This window comes from Lepisma saccharinum, chromosome 1 (genome assembly GCF_977018435.1).
Source record: "Lepisma saccharinum chromosome 1, izLepSacc3.1, whole genome shotgun sequence".
In the NCBI taxonomy this organism is placed as follows: Eukaryota; Metazoa; Arthropoda; class Insecta; order Zygentoma; family Lepismatidae; genus Lepisma; species Lepisma saccharinum.
Genome location: NC_139229.1, coordinates 28,080,192 through 28,101,825, shown reverse-complemented (window position 1 = coordinate 28,101,825; position 21,634 = coordinate 28,080,192). Strand labels below are relative to the sequence as shown.

Below are 21,634 nucleotides of genomic sequence, written 5' to 3'. Positions count from 1 at the left end.
GATAATGTATACTTGGCACTGTCACAGGAAGGAGAACACCGGTAGATAAGGGACGGTATTCATATTTTATACCCTAATTAGTCTCACTGTCAGGAGTTAGAAAAAAAAGTAAGTACTGGAAGTAGTGGAAACGACAAAGTCGAACTACTTCCGCTTGTCATTTTAACGCAGTATATCGTGGAATGTAGATCTTAACGTATATACTTTTATTAACTCTGACAATGCCATGTTATTTCCGGAACACTTCTAATTTCCGCTTGCGGGTTCCCATTGTTTCCGAGTTCAGGTCTCACCTGGGCGTTTCATTTCGTCACTTGTGTTACAGATCTTGTAAGGGGGGGGGGGGGCTCGTAATCAAGATGTTTCTGGTTTCAATGGCCATGACTTGTCTACTCTTGTGTTTTTATTATAGATGTTCGAGTGGCACCGCTCTACTTTGGTTGATCATTGGCTTGTTCTTTTTTTATTCTCAATACTCTTAATATTGATGTTCTTTTTATGGAGATAGAACTTTCCTTTTTCTTCCATATCTCTCTTGTTTCCGTTCGGTCTCTTTCTCTCTGTACTTTCCCTGTCATCTCTCTCTCTCCTTTCTCTTCCTTCTATTTATTTCGTTTCTCTTTATTTCTTTGGTGTTTCTCCTTTCCCTTTCATATCTCTTTCTCTCTCCTTTCCCTTTCATATCGCTTTCTCTCTCCTTTCCCTTTCATATCGCTTTCTCTCTCCTTTCCCTTTCATATCGCTTTCTCTCTCCTTTCCATTTCATCTATCTATTTTTCCCTTTTCATCTCGCTTCCTCTTTTCCATTTCATCTATTTCTCTATTTCCCTTTCATGTTTCTATTTCTCTCTCCTTCCCTTTCATCTATTTCTCTCTCGTTTCCATTTCATCTACCTATTTTTCTCTCCTTTCCATTTCATCTACCTATTTCTCTCTCGTTTCCATTTCATCTACCCATTTCTCTCTCGTTTCCATTTCATCTACCCATTTCTCTCTCGTTTCCATTTCATCTACCCATTTCTCTCTCGTTTCCATTTCATCTACCCATTTCTCTCTCGTTTCCATTTCATCTACCCATTTCTCTCTCGTTTCCATTTCATCTACCTATTTCTCTCTTCTCATATAAATCGTATCATCGGAAAATAGTGACATTCGAGTTAGAAGAATGTAATACTAATACCTAGGTATATTGAAGAGAGTGCTAAAAAGAGTGTAGTTGAATTGTCTAATTTATAACCAAATGAAAAGTTGTTGTTTTTTTCATTAGAATTCGATGTTATTTAAATGTGCCATAATACTGCACAGCTTTCTTACGTGAGATAGTATGAAACGTATTAAAAGTTCCTGTATTTCACTTTGGGCACTTTTCTAGTTGTGACCGATATTGGCGACGATTAAAATAAAACGTTAACGAAGTAGAATAGAGATGAACTGAATCGCTGACTATATTGAATCATCATAGTTATGCCGCGATTTGTCGGTAAATTGATACCCTTGACTGATACCTTTTTCTTCAAAGTGACTTTTACCAGAGAGCCGAGTCACGATTAACGCTACTACGAAATGACGGCGCGGCAGATTGACAATGTACATTTTACATGCTTTTGTGCTTAAAACCTGTTTCGAAACTGAACTTTCTCTCTCTCTCTCTCTCTCTCTCTCTCTCTCTCTGTCTCCGTCTCTCCCAGGCGGGAGCGAGTTCATTCATCCCTCCTTTTCGAAGACTATTAACAATGTATTAGAACGATGAAAGAATAACGCCGAAGATAAGAGACAAGAGACATCTGTTGGGCTGCTTCTAAACTACGTACAATGCTTTTCTATGCTGGTGAAGCGTCTTGTTCTCCACCGTCTTTGGTCGCTGACTTTTCTCCACGATTGTGAACTAATAGAAACTAATAGACGTGTAAATTCTTTGGCTTTTAGCTTTATCAGGTCGCTGTGTTTATTCAACCACCCCACAGACAGCTGCGTCTCTACGCCACTGTTCCTAATAATTAGCCAGAACATTAGCTCGTTCCTACAGCGAGGGTGGGATTTTATTGATTTTTCGAATCGACGGTGTTAAATCGCCAAGGTTAGCTTCCCTGCTATCCTACTTGGATGCTTCGTTTTTTCCTCTTCCCCACCCCCACTGTGAAACGTTAAAAAAAAATCGGGGAGATGGAGAACACGTTCGGAGACGTTCGGCAAGGTTCGTCAACTCTCGGTCGTGAAATGACTCAGATTCGCGGCTGGCGTCCTGACTCAGATGAAGCAACTCACTCCCCCGCACCCCTTGCTGGCACGCGACGTATTCACGTGCACGCTTTTTTTGTTTTTACTTTTTTCGCAATGTTGCTACTGCTGCTTCAACCCTTCCCGTCGTCCCCTTCGCGAGTTCTGAGTGCGTATGTGTAGTGCGTGCGCGTGTGTGTGTTCGTGTGTGATGCACGGTAGGAATGCCCTTTTTGGTCGCAGTGGTTTGACTCCAACGGCGAAGGTTCGTCGTGCATATGGGATCCACTCTTTCGAAGACGAGCAGAGTAAGTTATGCTGCATGTAAATTGTGTTTATAATTTTTTGTTTTTCTCGCAGCTGGGTGGGGAGGGAGGGGTCGTAATTTTTAATTTGCTCCCCCCGCTTCGCGTTGCTTTGTCCCGGTTACCATGACAGCGGTGGTCGTGTCTGTGAAGTCGCCGAAAGGGGACAGCAACAACGTGCGCAGCGGCCATGCTTCCGAACTAAAACTTGTAGACTTGAACGGCATAGTTTTACCCCTATGTTGTTTTCGTATTACTGTAGAGCTCATTCCCTCGCCTTTACCAACCCAGAACCTGCTTCACGACCCATGTTGTATCTCATAATGTGCTCACGCTTGCTTGCCGCTGTGTACGTGTCCTTTGTTTTCATTTGTTTTTCGTGCGAAATTACTTATGCGTCTCCAGGGAGGGAAAGTATTTTAGGATAGTTCAGGTTGTTCGAGGGTGGCGATGGTTGTTTCTCTGCAGTGGCGTACCCAGGATTTCGTGCTTTTGTGATATTCTTTTTTTAGGAATACTGGGCCAAAGGGAGGAGTTATAACCCCCACCAACACCCCCTTGGGCACGCCACTGTTTCTCTGCCAAGCTCCAGTCCTCGAGGTAGAGGAGTATCCTCCCCCCCAGACAAATTTACACTTCAATCTCTGCCTAACCTACCTCCTTCACTATTCTTTGTTCTGTCGCACGCACAGGGTGTCCGGGGGTGGAGAGTATGGATTACAAACCCTCAGTAACCTGACAAAGCTGAAAATTATAAAAAGAAGTATAAACTTTCGTCCAAAACGTCTTATCACCTTTTACAAAATTTCTGAGCTCTTTTTCTCTCGTTCGAAAGGGTGTGAGTGAATTCAGATTTTTGGATCCGTCGGCACACTTGGCCATTTTGCACACTTATCTAAAATCCTTACCTTAAAAAAGGGGATGTAAAGAGCCCAGTGGCGTGCCCAGGATTTTCGAAAGGGAGTGGTTATGTATACCTTTTCTTGGTAGTCAGCCCTCATTTTGTCATATTTTTCTACCTTTGACGGTCTTTTTTTTAGGAATACTGGGCCAAAGGGGAGGGTTATATCCCACACCAACCCACCCTTGGGCACGCCACTGAAAGAGCCCCCTTGAGAATGGTCAAAGTGCAAGGTTGTAAAGGGACCTGCACAGACACGACACATTGAAAAGGTATGGTACTAAAAACTTCATCACATACACGTAAAAGGCGTGTACTCCTCAAAAATCTAAAAAAAAAATGGTTAAAATACTGTCATCTCCCAGCATGGAAGATAAACAGTTGGGAAGGTTAAGTTCATCTGAGAATATTAAAATCGAATGTGCCGAACACTTAAAAAAAACATTACATACCTGGCAGATGGGAGGGTACAAATAATGTCTGTTTTCCTCTACGAAGCATCCAATTCCCTAACCAAAGTCATAACGATGTAATCTGAAGAAAACACAACTGATTTTTTTATTTTTCTGATTCGACCAAAGTTCATATAATTCGTGACACATTCTTTATCTATGTTCTGCCGAATACTGTATAAAGACGTGAGGTCATTGTCACACGAGAGACCCAGGTTCTCTCGTTAAATTTCTTCCTCTATGACGTTATCTCTTCCTTCTTCTCTCGTTATTTTTCTTTCTCCCTCTCTATTTCGTTATCTCTCTTCCTGTTTACCTCATTATCTCTTCCTTCTCTATCTCGTTATCTTTCTTTCTCCCTCTCTCTATCTCGTTATGTCTTCCTTCTCTCTTATCTTTCTACTCCTTCTCTAATTCGTATTTTCCTCTATCTCGTTATATTTATTCTTTCCTCTCTATTCCGTTATCTATTTGTTCCCTCTATCTAACTCGTTATCTCCTCCTTCTCTGTCTTGTTTTTCTTCTTTTCTCTCTATCACATATTTTTTTCTCTCTCGTCTTTTGAGAAATGTAGCTTTCCCAGAAATTCAGCTCACTTTTGTATCGCATCTTGAGAAATTCATCTCCAAAAGGACTTCACGCGAAAATCTCTTACAGTGACGACCCTGGCCTGGTGCCACGTACTACAATCGCTAAACTTGAAACTCCCAGCAGTTGCAGGGATGAGTATCGGTGGATACAGCGGTGATTCCAAGAATAGCTGAACGCGCCCGTGGTGCACCACAGACTTTAAATACTTTCATATACTCGCACCATAGTTGGGGAAAGTACCCATAAGAAAGCAACGTCTTGCAAGTTACTGTACTTCCTATTCAACTGAACCACGTGTACAAACATTACACACGCACCACACACAAATGTGTACGATCATATCACGATGTTGTTGGTTTCTGGATTAGGTAAGGAATGAGTCTTTGTTCTGCCGACAGGGAAAAGTCTGAATTTTGTAAAAATGTTTGAAGCCGTGAAAAATGAGGCAAATTTTTTTTTGCCAGGATTGGACACTGAAAACACATTTAACTTTTTGACTCCTAACTGGTTTCTTTTTTGGGAACGTTTTGTATAAAAGTTTTCCTTTTTCTCATTCCTGGATTAATTCCTCAAAAGGTCTTAAAGGTTATTTACAATACCTGGAAATCTTGGAAAAGTGAGGGAATTTGGTTTTGCAAAATGAATAGTATCCTGGCCAAGTAAAGTGGCCAGTTCTGGATTCAGCAATGAATCGCAAGTTAATGAACGATATTACTTCTAAAAAGTAACCAGTAAAACGTTGCCTTCGAATCAAGGAGTCCCGGGTTCGATACTCGGTGGAGGCACATTGCACAGTGTTTCGGATCCCACTTTAAACTGTAGGTCCAGTCCCGATTAACCAAAGTGTGGCAGAAAAGCGAAATTAAAATAAACCAAATGAATCGCTCCGTCAACAGCCGTCTTCAACCGTAACCGATCGAAGGTAGCGTGTGGGTGATGCAATCAACTATGTAATCCTACCCCTGCGTCGCCTAAGTGTGCGGCGTTCTTTAATGCATCGTCGTCTCTTTTTAGTCAGTGCCAAGTGTGTGTATCATAATGAAGTTAGGCAACCGTACATAGCAGAGACGTAATATTTAACATTGTTCTAATGAAGCGAGGGTTGGTAATACGTGTGGCAATGCGGGGAATTTACACTGATTGCAATCGCATACGTCCTGCTTTCTCCTTAACCTATAGGCACATTCACGGCAACTCTCCAGTACTTAAGATATTATTAAAGTGTGAGAGGCTCAAAAATTCAATTTCTAATTTTGTAGTAGTTGTTCATAAATATTTTTTTTTGTATTTTTTCTTATGTTATTCTAGTATCATAAACTATTTTCCACAGCACAATGTAATACACCGTTCCTTGCTCATCTGCAACCTCAATATCTGCTCATCACCCAACGTGTTAGAAAACGCTCAATGTTACGTAAGAATGGATACATAGCAGTTTTATGATATCGTCCATAATACTTTACCTGGCGTCGTATAGCGCTGTGCTAACCACTCCGTCGGCGTCCGTCCTCCTTTTCCACAGTTGGTGGAACTTTTGCCTTCCTCAAACAAAAAACGAGAAAATGCCGACGCTCTGTTCACGGTAGGATTGTCTCAATGCAACCGTGGAAAATATCGTAACAAAAATACGGACGCAAATGACCGAATATATAAAATTCCACGGTTGAGTTTGTAATTGGGAGCACCCAGCTGGCCATTCCCAATACATACAAAACAAAAAAGCATATTTTTTCCAGATGTTTTGGTCACGTGCCAAATTGGTGGGAACACCAGTTATAAATCATGCATAATGTGTTTCGCAATTCCACCTCTCTTCCCACCGCTATTTTGTTATCGTAATGGTCTGCTCTTTTTTTTTTTTTTTGTCTTTTTGTAGGCGTGCCCTCTACACCGGAAAGCATTAAATTTCATCATCCCCTTCCCCTCTCCTCTCTTAGGTCCATGTGTTCGCTGCCTGGGATAAAGCTAGCAGGATGTTTCCGTCATTCGGTGCTTGTAAAATACGAGGATGGCTAGGGTTTTTGGAAGTCAGCTTTTTGTGGGATTCAATTTTCTATCTGGAACGTGTGTTCGTGTTCAAAGGGACGTTGTCTGTGGTCACCATATATAATAAGAGATGCTCGCAGCATATTGTTTTGGTCTCTTTTGAATTAAAATAAAGTTTTGAGTGCAAATAAAGTTTGTCACGGAATGCAGGCGTCTAAGCGAACGTCAATGGCAGTGTTTAGTAGTCACGTTAACAATTAATTGTAACGCAGTTCCTTTTGGATGTGAGTAACCCGGACTCGGTTACTTTTCCAAGTGGGTAACCCCGACTCGGTTACTTTTCCAAGTGGGTAACCCCGACTCGGTTACTTTTCCAAGTGGGTAACCCCGACGCGGTTACTTTTCCAAGTGGGTAACCCCGACGCGGTTACTTTTCCAAGTGGGGAACCCAGACTCGGTTACTTTTCCAAGTGGGTAACCCCGACTCGGTTACTTTTCCAAGTGGGTAACCCCGACGCGGTTACTCTTGGAGGTGGGTAACCCCGACTCGGTTACTTTTCCAAGTGGGTAACCCCGACTCGGTTACTTTTCCAAGTGGGTAACCCCGACTCGGTTACTTTTCCAAGTGGGTAACCCCGACTCGGTTACTTTTCCAAGTGGGTAACCCCGACGCGGTTACTTTTCCAAGTGGGTAACCCCGACGCGGTTACTTTTCCAAGTGGGTAACCCCGACTCGGTTACTTTTGAAAGTGGGGAACCCAGACTCGGTTACTTTTCCAAGTGGGTAACCCCGACTCGGTTACTTTTCCAAGTGGGTAACCCCGACGCGGTTACTCTTGGAGGTGGGTAACCCCGACTCGGTTACTTTTCCAAGTGGGTAACCCCGACGCGGTTACTTTTCCAAGTGGGTAACCCCGACGCGGTTACTTTTCCAAGTGGGTAACCCCGACTCGGTTACTTTTCCAAGTGGGTAACCCCGACTCGGTTACTTTTCCAAGTGGGTAACCCCGACTCGGTTACTTTTCCAAGTGGGTTACCCCGACTCGGTTACTTTTCCAAGTGGGTAACCCCGACTCGGTTACTTTTCCAAGTGGGTAACCCCGACTCGGTTACTTTTCCAAGTGGGTAACCCCGACTCGGTTACTTTTCCAAGTGGGTAACCCCGACTCGGTTACTTTTCCAAGTGGGTAACCCCGACTCGGTTACTTTTCCAAGTGGGTAACCCCGACTCGGTTACTTTTCCAAGTGGGTAACCCCGACGCGGTTACTTTTCCAAGTGGGTAACCCCGACTCGGTTTCTCTTGGAAGTGGGTAACCCTAACGCAATTACCTTTGACGCTACTGCTTTTTTTAAAAAAAATAAGGGACGAAATTAACAGCTACTTTCACTGTTACTTGAACCACGGTAGTCTAGTCGGTATGGCCTCTTCACTGCCACGCTGGAGACACGGGGTGAGTGATGTAAAGCGGCTCTGAAGTTTGCCCAGCCTCAAATGGATACTTGGAGGAAATCCGGGGAGATGGGGGGGGGGGGGGAAAGATTGTGGGATGATGATCACATATTGCATGGTGCAAAGTACAAGGGGAACTTTACGTTTACTGTTACAGACCCCCTTTCAGAATTTCCTCGACTCCTTCCCTTATCGTCACTTTTCGACAGAATAAATTCCAAAGATACAACTACAACACAATCTTACAATTTGTAGACTGGAGACCTATCCTCAATTATGAAGTATAAATACGCCACTGCTTCTAATTACACAAAATAAGGCACTTTTTGATCGCATTAGCCCCTCGGGGATGTTTTCGTGAAGGCTCAAGCCGGCGGAGCGCTTTTCTTTTTTTCAAATCGGAAGTCGCATGGCAACTGGAACACTCCCCTCCCCTTTATTTACCCCTATCTGCTGAGGGGTGTCCTCTTTCCCTCTCCTTGAACTTGCCGCTGGGTCGATAAGCGACGGAGCACATCGTGTGGAACAAAGCACAGCTGGGTTAGGCGTTTGTCGGAGCGTGCCGGGCGGCCTATGTTTATATGCTTTTGGTCTTTGATTTAAAAGTACTTACCCAGAATGTTAAACATGTTTCAGCGTTTTTATAGAGAGCCGAAATGTGTGTGTGTATTATTTAGACGTTGGTTTAGTGAAAGCAATTTTATGTTGCCAACTTGGTTCCTGGGTTCAATCACGGCGCCAGATTTTGAGTTTTGAGTACTTTATGCGCAGGTGGCCTATTCGGAACGGGTTACAGTGTTGCCACAATATGAGGGCACAATTTCCCTTTCTCAGAGTCAAAATTTCCCTTTTCGGACCAATTTTTCCCTTCACATAATAATAATAAGTTGTAGCAGCAGAAGTTGTAATTATTATTATTATTAGTTATGGTGATGGTAGCAGCAGTAGTAGTATTTACGTTGGTCAATTTCAAATAAATAAAAAAAATATTAAACAAATTTTTCGCATACACGTCACCTTCATCGCTATTTTGCCAGATGTCCCAAATTTGAGTCCTGGTCGGCAACCATTAAATCGTTCATCCTCATCGTTACTATTATCCAAAGATGCATAAAAGCAACACATGTATAAATAGATACAGGCTTATATTCAAAGGATAAGAATAAGAAGGAACGGAAAAGAAATCAAAAGTATTAAGATGTGGATATGAAATTGGAAATTAATATAAACTGTAATAGCGTAGAGTAAGTCGTCTTAAAATTTCCCTCGAATTGTGGTATTTTTCATCAAAATTCCCTTTTGACTAAGGATTCGGTCCGAATTTTCCCTGCAAAAGGGAAATTTCCCTTCATGTGGCAACACTGACTGGTTACAAGGCGACAACGTTACCACTACACCATCGGGGAGGCCCTCTATTGTTAAGAAGTCTAAGCGTGAGGCTTTGCGCTCGAGTTATGAAACGCGCGCATCTTCGAGTCTCCTGGGGGAAGCTTAACAACTTTCCCCCCCTGACATTTCGGCCAGTGTATGGGACCGGTGACCACCTACCATCGTGAGGAAATTGGGAAGCTACGAATGTAGGCAGTCGGTAGGTAGGCCTTGCGCCACGGGTTAATTAATTAATTGTATTGTGTATTACCTGTAATAATGCTTTTTTGTGTAGTGTCTATCTTACAAACTGTTGCGTAGCGTGGGAGGGGAGGAGGGCATTTGCCAATTTCAAAAGGAAAAACGTAGCGGTACGCGCTGGTGTCGACATCTGGGAGCGAAATATTTTTAATATCGCGCTTTCAAATCCCCAGAGGGCACCTCGTTACACTAACGAACGACCTGGCCTTCGATGTGAAATCTCGTAACTGGCGGAACCATATTTGGATTTTGTTCTTTGATCTTCCCCGTTGTTTCTGTTAAAAATTGCGGCGGAGTGGGCGTCCCGACGCTCGGATAATTACGAAAGCGACCGGTCTAATTGCGACCGTTGGTTCTCGCGTCATTAGCGTCAGATTGTCAATACGTCACAGGAAATCGACGGGAAACTCGAGTGTTGCTCCGGAGCGATTGTTTCGGTCGGGAGTTGACGTCATCGGTGAATAAATAGGCTTTTGATATTGTGCGCCTGATAATTACCATGCTGTCAGATTATCTCCTGGCAAGCTGTCGTAATTTTTTTTTTCAGCGCATGCGCGTGTCTTGCTTCAATTTTATCCCAATCTGCATTTGTTCTTTGTTTGTTGTGTCGATTCTCCTTTTATTCTACTTCACTTTTCTGCCTCTCCACTCGCATGGTAACAGTTACTCCTGTAGCGATATCTTGAATCCATCACTCAGCTCGCTCTCAATACACACGGAACTGCGTGGTTTGGACCGAATTGCAACGTAATGATGACGTTGCCGCAGTCTGTGGTATTCTTTTCTGGGAAGGGCAAAAGCTAATGTTGATATAAATTCACATATTACAGCCAAGTCCAGACTTGTATACATCTGATCAGGGTATCGGGTCTCGTCGCCGCCACTGTTGTCTGGGATTCTACATCAGAGCCCCTTTTGCGTATCGTGTGTTTACTAAATGCGACTGTCCTCCCCTTCCCAGAAATTGTTCCCGCCATCATCTACATCCACATTCATGTTATCCTTGCGCTGTCATTGTGGAGTTATATAATGTGCGTGTATGTACAGTGGGATCCATGAGTATTACCGTGCAAATTGTCCATGACTATTTTCATTAATTTTTCTCTTACATCCTATGTGTTTTTAAGCGATGGATTTTTATGTATGCTGGTGCAGAAGTTGTCAACAGCTTGTTTTGAGTTTTCTTTTAATTCGTGAAGCTCATATTGGATCAAATAAAGTGCTCGAACATGGTGATGGACGATTTGCACGGTAATATTCATGGATCCCACTGTACATGTAGGCCTATATAAGCTACACATTCCAACATGTGGACGCATAATGGGGGGGGATTGATGTGATCAGCACCATGCTCTGGTCGTCTTCGCCCCCGGGTGGTAACCGGTATTTGGATGATCAACCAGAGACCCACTCCATGTAGGGACTTCCACCTTGAAGTCACCCACTTCGGGAATCAAACTCGGTTCTCCCGGGTGGTAGTAAGATGCCCTACCGACTGGACCGTCACGACTCTTAATTGATTGATTGAGTTGGTGCTTTAAGTCCACTTTATGCACAGTAAGGTTAATCGGGACTAGGCCTACAGTTTAAAGTGGTACGAACCACTCTGTACCTCCACCGGGTATCGAACCCGAAACCCCTTGATTATAAGGCGACGACGCTACCACTGCGCCATCGGGGAGGCTCCGTCACGACTCAGAATTTACGTATACGCGCGCGGCGGCGTTAACTGTAAATATCACTACGCAGAGAGAGAACTTGGTTTGGAATAACCCTCGTAACCAAACATTTATTAAAATAAGCAATAAATAAGTGATTGCTCACCACAACCAAATTCTTTATTTAGAATTACCAAAAAATTCAGTTAAAATCACCAAATTTATAAAAGGCCACCAATGTGTTTCTTGGCGATTAACCAATTCGATAAAATATATCCTTTGAGATGCAGGAAACACAAATGCTCTGAATTCTATGAGGAAAAATCTGTACGATCACAAGCAAAAGAACCTGCGCAGAACCGCGTGTCGTGTGCATCGCACTCGCGTTAGGGAGAGAGTGGCGGAATGGAGCAGTCTTCAGCGTGGACCGAGCTGAACGTATGGAGGGGAAGATTCGCGAAGGTTCATGTATTTGTGGTCGCTCTATACCATTTGGTGAGGTAGACTCTTCAGTTATGATTAAGAGGTCATTAGCCTGAACTAGTGTTTCTTGCATGACACCACTTAATTAGTTGATACACGTCAGTAATGAAGTGTATGCTTTTCTTCACAAAGTGTGAAATTATTAGGAAGAAAATACTGCATTGCATTATCTATATAAAATAATAAAATTTAAAAATATCAATTGATTTTAATTGAAATAGATTAATCGTTCGATAAATTGAGTATATTTCCATTAATTGTTTGATGAATAGATTACATTTCAATTTATCGTTTGATGAATAGATTAGATTTCGATTAATCGGTAGATACATCGATGACATTTCGATTTATCGATCGATGCATCGATTACAATTTTTAATCGATCGACAACACTAATTATATGTATTTTTGTATTTGCAGAGGGAGGTGCTGCAGCGAGATGTCGAGAGGGAACGGCGGCTGCGGACCGAGACGGAGAGTCGGCTCCGGGAATCGAACTCAGAATCCGATAGGTACCGTGCGAGGCTCTCAGCGTTGCAGCACGAATTCGGAAGGTGAGTGTAACTGCGTTCGACACGCATCATTTCGCTTCCCGTGACTGGTCGTGACGTGGAATTGATGGTCTTTGACGGGTCGTCCACTCCATCATACTCATTATCCTAGAAACAAATGCCAAATGGATGTGTCTAGTGGGCAACTAGTGTTCGGGTGTTGCCCGTTTGATGCGCCAGCTCAACCCTTGGCTCTTTTTGTTCGTGCCTAGTGGTTGTCAACCTGTATTCCAAGGGTCCAGGCTTGGCGGAGTGGTTAGCACATCGCGCTGCGACGCCAGCTGTCTCGGGTTCGAATCCTGGCTTGGGCATGGACGTTTGTGATGTCTATTCATCAATTTCATCATATCATAACTCATCCCCATCTTCGCAAATTAGCCAAAAGTGGCACAAGAAGCTAAGTAAAATAAAGCAAATCAAACCAAGAGTCCAGGGTTCAATTCCCGGTAGATGTACGTTACAACCGTAGTTCGAATTTCACTTTAAACAGTAGATACAGTCCCGATTGGCTCTTCTGGCCATAAAGTGAACTTCAAATAAAACTCCCTCCTCCTCCCCTATCCTCCACTCACACACACCACAAGTTAATGCTACCGAGAATAATCGCTCTGTAAAATATAGTGGTTTTATATTTTTTCAGTTCTTTTGAATTCATATTTACCATATAAGTATTTTTACAAATTGCTTTGGTGAACTTGTGTTTGTAGGATTTTTCTGTTTTAATGTATTTTCCTGCAAGAAACTTAATCCAACTACATAAAAATATACTCAGATCGACAAGTTCTTCACGAGATTTCGAGAAATGAGTACAAGTTAGGGGCTGGACCGATGCCGATGTATCAGTAACGATTGGAATTTATTTACCGATACCAGCCGATTGTATTGCGACTTTTTGGTCTTTCACAAGTCCGCAAAAATGCCGTTCCGACACTTTCTCGGAGTCTTAATTATCCTATAAATTAAGAAAAATTCAAACTTCCCTTTTCATTTTGCACCAATTTTGCGTGAAAAACTGGATTGTGTGATTACGTAACGTGTATTTTAATATTCTGGTGTAATTCTTAAACATTTAAAAGCAAAATTCTTGGTAAATTGATGCAGATAATTGAAGAAGAATATTTACACACTGATATTGATCAATACGTTGAACAACACGTTGTGTTTTGCCCCCTCAAAAAGAAAAGCTGTCCGTTTGAAGTTACCAAGTTGCCGCACTGCCCTTCTAATACATAAATTGCTGTGACTGATATGAAATTGTGTGTGTGAAATGTGTACATGTGTGAGTGTGTACCGTGGCTCACCCTTTCTCCCCTTAATTTTACATATTTTTTTCAAATAGAAGATCTTCGGAAAACCAATGGCAGGGTTGAAATTTAATTGTAAGAACACCAGAAACCGATGCCAGTCTTCGATTCTGAGAAAATAACACTCGAATATATCGATATAGCCATTTGACGGTTTCCTTTAAGTGTAGGCAAATCTTGTACAAGGAATCTTGTTCCAACGACATTAGGCGTATCAGTTAGGCCACAAAGACTGAATTCGATGAGTCGATAGTCATATATTTGGGTATATAGATCTATCGATTCTCTTCCTTATACCTAGGTATAGAGATGTATTAAAAGTCGATACTGGGTATCCCGAGACGATATTTGAAGTCGATAAATAACCCAAAGTTAGCAGCAATAAATCACCTAATTCGATTTCGCTAAGAAATTGGCAGTTTTCTACCCACTTCTTTCATTGTTTTTTTATCAGGCTCTTCTTCGAGAAAACGTTTTACCGTAAGAAGCTCGCTTCATCGTTTCTTCATGCTTTTTTTTTATTATTTCTGGCGCCGACTTTCGTACTAAATGCCGTTGATATATGAAACTTGTTGCCCCTAGGTGGCAGTAGTGTAACAGAAATAAACGTACGCATCCAAGACAACACTGGATATCAATGCGATGGTCAGAATTGCATCGCTACTAATATATATTTTTCCCACAATGGAAAACATTGTATTTTAGGCTAAGAACAAAAGAAGATACCCTATTGCTGCCAATTTAAGTCCTAAGTCACACATACTTGCGACATACAGCATTGTATATAAGTTATAAGTAGAGTGCGGATCAATATGCACTAAAAAAGTGGAAAATATGCATGCATCTATGCACTAAAAACAAGTAAAATATGCACTCAAATATGGAAATTATGCACTAAAGGATAAATATAGGCACAAAAAAATTCCTCGAAATACATTTATTTTTTAAAGTACTACACACACACATAGTGACCATTGAAGGTAAAGACGAAGTAACTACAGCTTCCATTTCAAGTAAGGTTGCAAAATCTTGTATTAAATTGAATTTACTATTTCCAGTTGTTAAATACAATATAACGAAAATCGTTAAGTAGTTGTGACTTTATGTAAATTGCAGTGCACTACAACATATCTCTCTAAATTGGTTAGAGTGATTTTTTTCCGTTTATCAGTTAGTATATCTATCCTTGTATGAAGAAAAGGTGTGCTCGACACTACAACTTGTCACTGGACAATATTTCAATGCAGCTATGTCCTCTGGCGTTAGATCTTGTTTTCGAACACCTGTGCTTGAAAATTTTACTCTCAGACACACTCCACAGACGAAACATTAACCAAGTAAACAAATATATTTAAAAAAAACTATCAATTTAATGATTTTTTCACGTAATATGCATTTATATGCGCTTACGCAGTAAATATGCACGAACACCTTAAATATGCATTTATATGCACTTTAAAACCCCCGTACTTCGGTTCGGAATGCTCTGAAACAACTTTAGAACCCGGTTGTATATTAATTAGAGGACCGGAATAAAATATGCAAATATGCAAAATCCGCACTCTAGTTATAAGTTATCATCATGTTAAAGAATTGGAATTGTATAAATTTGAATGCAAACCTTCTGTGCAAGTAAGATAGATTAATAGTAACTTATCAACAAATAGACTGTCATTTATTGTAAAAGCAGAATTAATACATAAAGTGTCGTTCATAAAAATGGACGCGGTGGCTCAGTCAGTCCGTGCTTGGCCACGGGAGAGGCAGGTCGAAGCTAAGCAGTCGTGCGGGCTTAGATAACGCGTGACGCGTAAAACCGAGTGCGAGTGTTGAGCCAAGTGGAAAATAGGACTCTGATCGGTAATAGTATTTGACAATTGTTAATAAGAACAAAAAGGATAGCAATGGATCGTGAAAATACCATTTTGATAAATTTCGCATATGGAGCAGGAAAACCTAGTGCAATGGACATGCGTGAGTTCATTTACAGTCAGTTTAAACTTAGTATTGATGAAATTTTAGCAATACAAATACCGACAACTGCGCGAGGTGTTTATTTGAAATTAGTGCGACAACGTACTATGTTAAAATTGCTAGAACAGTACCCAGGTAAATTAGAATTTAAGTATGATAATGGGAACGTAGTGAAAGTCAAAATTAGGGACGCAAGTCGAATAGTGAAATACGTACGTGTATTTAATTTACCTATGCAAGTTGAATTAAGACAAGTGCACGGGAAATTCAGTGAATATGGAACAGTGGATGAAGTGACAGAAGAAATGTGGAGTGAAAAGTTTCGTTACCCTGTGCCCAGTGGCGTACGTATGGTAAAAATGTCATTAAAGAAGCCAATACCATCATTTGTAACTATTGGCAAATATAAGGCACACGTGATATATACGGGACAAACTCCAACGTGTGAGTTCTGTGGTTCGGATGAACATTTAAGATACAGTTGTAACCAGCGGCAAATGACTACCCTACGGGTCCCACCGAAAGTCAAGGCAACCTACAGTAAGGCAGCTTTGCCCAATGAGACCGACATAGTAAGCTCAGAGGGATTAGCTAGTGCATCAAATCAGAAGAAAAATGAGGTTACTTCACAAATGAAGCCAACCAGTAATAATGAGATGGGAAAACAAATAGGAAGAACACAAGAGGAGGGAGCAAATGAAAAAACGACAGAACCTCAAGATAAAAAACACTCGAAGGAAGAAAAAGAATCAAGAGATTAAATGAAGAGTAAGAAGAAAAAGGAAGAATTCATGGACACATCCCTCCCCCCCACTACCTTACCACCAGAGGAAACTGCATCCGCCACTAAATCACTGAGTGACAAACAAGAATCAGAAGAAGACAGTGATCTCATTTCCACTTGTGGGAGTGAAAATAGTAATCAAATGAAGGTAAGTGAAACTAAGCTTAAACGAAAAACAAAAACAAAAAACTCTATAGCAAAACGGCGTTCTACCAGACGATTAGGAAATAACTTTTCAAATAGTGCTCCAATTATTGGATTAAATTCTCCAGTAGTGAAGATGGGGAATGGTAATAGAAGTAATGAAAGCGAAAAGGCAGCTCAAGAACATAGTACTTAGAGTAATTTATTTATATGAAAAATATGTATTATACAAAAGTGTGGATTATTTTAATACTATTAATAGTATTATATAGGAATATGGAAACATCAGTAATACGAGTTGCAAATATAAATATAAATAATATACAAAATGAAACAAAGTTAAAATCACTACGTAGTTTCTTGCATCAAAAAAGTATAGATGTTGCGATGTTGCAAGAAGTAGCCCGAAATTCGCTAGAATGTAATCAAAATTACATAGAATATAACAATTATAATTCAAGTGGTACAGGAACTGCAATTTTAGTTCGTAAAGGACTATCATTTATTCAAGTACAAAAAGAATCCAGTGAAAGATTAATCATGGGGAAATTGGGAACCTTGACATTAATTAACGTTTATGCCCCGTCGGGATCAAGATACCGGAACGAAAGAAGTATTTTTTATACATATACAATACCACAATACATTGCAGGTAGTGCAGGTTCAATGTATTTAGCAGGGGATTTTAATTGCGTATTATGTAATGTGGACCAAACACCGGGTTATAATTTTTCAAATGCTTTGCAAAAATTGGTGCACAATTTGCAATTAAAGGACGTGTGGCAAGAAAAAAGAGGCAATGAACTCGGATACACATACGTTACTGCAACTAGTGCCTCGAGAATAGATAGGGGATATGTTTCAAGTGAACTAAAATCAAATATTACCTCTGTTCATATGGAACCGGTGTTTTTTAGTGATCACCATGCTGTAATTACAACAATGAAATCACCGGTAAGGTTAACTAGAATAGGGAGGGGAACTTGGAAAATTAATACATCACATTTAATTGAAGAAGAAGAAGAAGATGGCTTTGACAAACAGTGGGAAAAACGGACTAAGAGATCATTATATGAACAAAATATTAATAGATGGTGGACAGAAATTTTTAAACCAAATTTCCAAAGATATTGTAAACAATACTCCTGGGAAAAACAACACGAATGGTATAATAAATTTAATTTCCATTATGCAGTATTACATGACCTATATAAGAAAAAGAAAAACGACAGTGACACGCAAGCGAAAATTAAAAAAAGTAAAAGCACAACTACTGCGCCTACAGGCAACAAAAGTAGAAGGAATGCGTATACACAGTGCGCTCCCCAACATATATATTGAAGAAGAAATAAATTTAGTTCACGTAACAAATATACCGTGCGTCCATTTCGATCTGCAGCCGAGAGATCGGGAGAAGCGTGGCGGGCGGCGCTGGCGCAGATGCCGACATTTGCGGCCTGTAATGCTCGCTTATTTTTACGGACATATCCAGACATTTATATAAATATTGCAAAACGAGCACTAACCTGAGTTATAATTCATCATCTGTAATTCATCCAAGTTCTGCAATTATATACACAAAAAAATACGCTTTAGAAGTGACGATAAGAGTCACAGATAATAAAACATTTTAATCATAGTTTTGACCAGCAACGTCCTGCTTAAGTTTATATCCTTGAAAGAGTTTTGTGTCGGTGGGGATCGTTTGGAGGTTTCGAATGTGCAACACTGTATCAAGATTACGCTGCCGACGCAACCATTAAAAGTCAATGGTTTTCGTGAGCTTCCTCGATAAACTCGATGAAATTGGGGCAGCGTTAGAAAGTTATCCAAACAAACCTCTACGCCGTGTTTCACAGGAGATGGGAGTGTCAAAATCATCAGCACATACAGCCACTAAGCTACTAAAATTAAAACCATACTCTTATAACACAGGTTAGTGCTCGTTTGCAATATTTATATAAATGTCTGCATATGTCCATAAAAATAAGCGGGCATTTCAGGCCGCAAATGTCGGCATCTCCGCCAGCGCCGCCCGCCACGCTTCTCCCGATCTCTCGGCTGCAGATCGAAATGGACGCACGGTATATCAGCGACAAAAACAGAGTCTGATAACAGAACTGCAGGATAATCATGGAGTAGGCCATAATGAGGGGAACCAAATACAACAAATAGTGTATAAATATTTGGAAAATAAATATTAAAACGCATATCAAAATAATGAGAAGGCTAGTCAATATTTAGACAAATACATACCAATCCTCCAATCAGAAGAAATGGTTGGATTAAACCAACCATACACAAATGAAAAGTGTATAAAGCAATAGTACAGGGAGTACGGGGAACAGCACCTGGGGAAGATGGAATAGCGACTAATGCATATAAAGTTTTATGGCCAACAATGGGTAATACTTTAACAAAATGGGTTAATACAGTATTAAACAAAAATAATTTAGTAAATTATGAGACAACAGGAATAATAATTTTAATACCAAAAAATAGTCAACCCAAGGAGATGAAAGATTACAGACCAATAACATTATTTAACACAGACTATAAAATACTGATTTGATGTGTAGCAAATCGATTAAAGTTGATTTTGACAAAACTGGCTACACCATATCAATATGGAGTAGTTGGAGAAAAAAATATACCATTTATTGACACTATTACGAGATGAAATACACTCATGCTCATAAATTAAGGATAATACAGGTTTTGGTGCCCCACGATACAGCACTGAAACAAACTAGTTGTGGTAGCACAGACACATGTTGAACACACAAGAAAGACATCCACCTACCCTGTTTAACCCTGTTTATTGCAGAAAACGTGAGAAAAACCAAAGAGCGCACATATGATAGAGAGCAAGGGAGATTGTAAAATGTTGTTCCACAGTTCTTTGAGCATGTGCACAGGTTTCAGTATGGAATGTGATGCCCATGCACATTGACACATGGAGTATAATGGCTTGGCATACTCTGGAGGGGGTTGTCGAGCAGCTGTTGGGGTATGGCCTCCCACTCTTGCACCAGTGCCTGTCGGAGCTCCTGAAAAGTCCGAGGAGGTGGAACACGTGCGGCGACACGTCGGCCTAGAGCATCCCAAGCATGTTCGATTGGGTTGAGGTCAGGGGAATAGGCAGGCCACTCCATTTGTATGATTTCTTCTGTTTGAAGGTACTCCTCCACAATAACAGCTCGGTGTGGCTTGGCATTGTCATCCATCATAAGGAATGTAGGACCGACTGCACCTCTGAAAAGACGAACGTAGTCTTGCAGAATAACATCCCGGTACACCTGACCTGTTACAATACCTCTGTCGAAGATATGCAAGGGTGTACGTGAACCCAGGATAATGCCACCCCACACCATGACACCACCACCTCCATACTGGGCCCTTTCGACGATGGTACCAGGTCGGTATCTGGTTCCTGGTTCACGCCAGATGGTTACACGACGAGTATCATTGTTGAGACTATACCTGGACTCGTCAGTGAAGAGTACGTAAGACCATTCTTCCATTGTCCATGTCCTGTGTTCTCTACACCAGTTGTTACGGGCTACTCTGTGAACATGTGACAGTGGAATGCAAATTGCAGGCCTCCTGGCGAAGAAACCGTGCCTGTTGAGTCGTCTGTACACAGTGGGTCTGGAAACAACTGTTCCAGTGGCAGCTGCAAGGTCTCGAGCAAGGCCCCCGGCAGTACTCCGTCAGTGTCTCCGGGCACTAACGGTGAGATATCTGTCTTCTCGTGGTGTTGTACACTGTGAACGTCCACTGCTGTAGCGCCGAGACACGTTTCCGGTCTGTTGGAATTGTTGCCATAATCGTGAGATGACACTTTGTGGCACATGGAGCACCTGTGACATGACCTGCTGTCTTTGGTCCGCCTCTAGCCACCCTCATCAATATGTGTTTGTTGAGCCATTTCACACACACACACACTCACCATCTGCACAACCGAACACAACTGCACACTTCCTACAGGCACTGTACTCTGGTCAGCAGTTTCGCCCCTGTGAGTCATGGGTCTGCTTACAGCGCCACAACAAACTGGATCAAGGTCATAGTCAACACAGGTTCTTTGGTACAGTACCCAGACATCATTTCAAGCTGCAACGTGCACATCAAATATTTCTTTGTACAAGATTCAGCATTATCCTTAATTTATGAGCATGAGTGTAATAAAATCTCAGACTCCCAACCAAATAAATACCTCGTAGCGATTGATTATTCACAGGCATTTGATAGAGTGGGGCATAGTTTTTTTGTTAAAAACGATACAAAAGATGGGTATTCATGGACAAATGTATGAAAATATTAAAACATTAGTGACAAATATAAGCTTAAAGGCAAAAATCAATGGGTTTTTAACTAATAAATGCATAGTCAAAAGAGGACTTCCGCAAGGAAGCCCATTAAGCTTAACGCTTTTTGTAATGGCCTTGGCACCTTTCCTTCAACACTGTCGCACGACCCTAAATGATAACAATACAGGAACGGAATTTACGATTGGAGCTTATATCGACGATGTCACAGTCATATGTCAAAATCAGGCAGCGATTAAGAACTTAATGGAATGTATACGACAATATGAAATAGAATCTGGTGCCTTAGTGAATATGACTAAAACGTGTTACTTAACATTAGGAAAACAACATGAACAGCCACCTGACGTGACATTTAAAAAAGTGGATCAAGTTAAAATCCTCCAAAGGGTATCAAACCAGGACGTTACCACTGTGCCATCGGGGAGGCCTGTTTCACATTGATCGGCACACTGTCTCGTTTGAGACAAAACCGTGTTCATTAGCGGCATGCACCAAAGCAAATGTATCTTTCCCCCGATCTGTAGGTGCTCGCAAACCACTCGTAAGGCCGCACACAAAGTCTTGTTGTGTCTTTATTGTTTTGTCCCTCCATTCGTTTTGCACAGCATCAGCTCGACAGTCATAGCCGGGTCTAGATTTCTTTTCTGGGACGTGCACAGAATATGCTGTAAGCATTACGTAATATTGGAAATATAATGTGCAGATTTGCAACTTATTCGACACATCAAAAAGTGCCCTTACATCAATGTTGTGCCCAGTGTTTTCGAAGAGGGGGAGGGGGGGGGGTACGTATACTTTTTAGTAGTCGGTCCTCATATGCCATCTCCTCCTGCCGTTGGCCCTCTTCTTTTAGGAATACTTATCCAAAGG

General features: G+C 41.3%; 1 protein-coding gene across 3 annotated transcripts in view; it reads left to right on the top strand.

Moving 5' to 3' along the window:
- The window catches only part of LOC145994027 (uncharacterized), a 358,614-nt gene that overhangs the window by 286,025 nt on the left and 50,955 nt on the right, over window positions 1–21,634 (top strand). For all 3 annotated transcript variants that reach the window (XM_083130114.1, XM_083130119.1, XM_083130110.1), the window contains exon 5: window positions 12,094–12,227. In XM_083130114.1, the coding sequence (XP_082986240.1) occupies window positions 12,094–12,227 (134 nt within the window). The remainder of the gene's footprint in view (window positions 1–12,093; window positions 12,228–21,634) is intronic.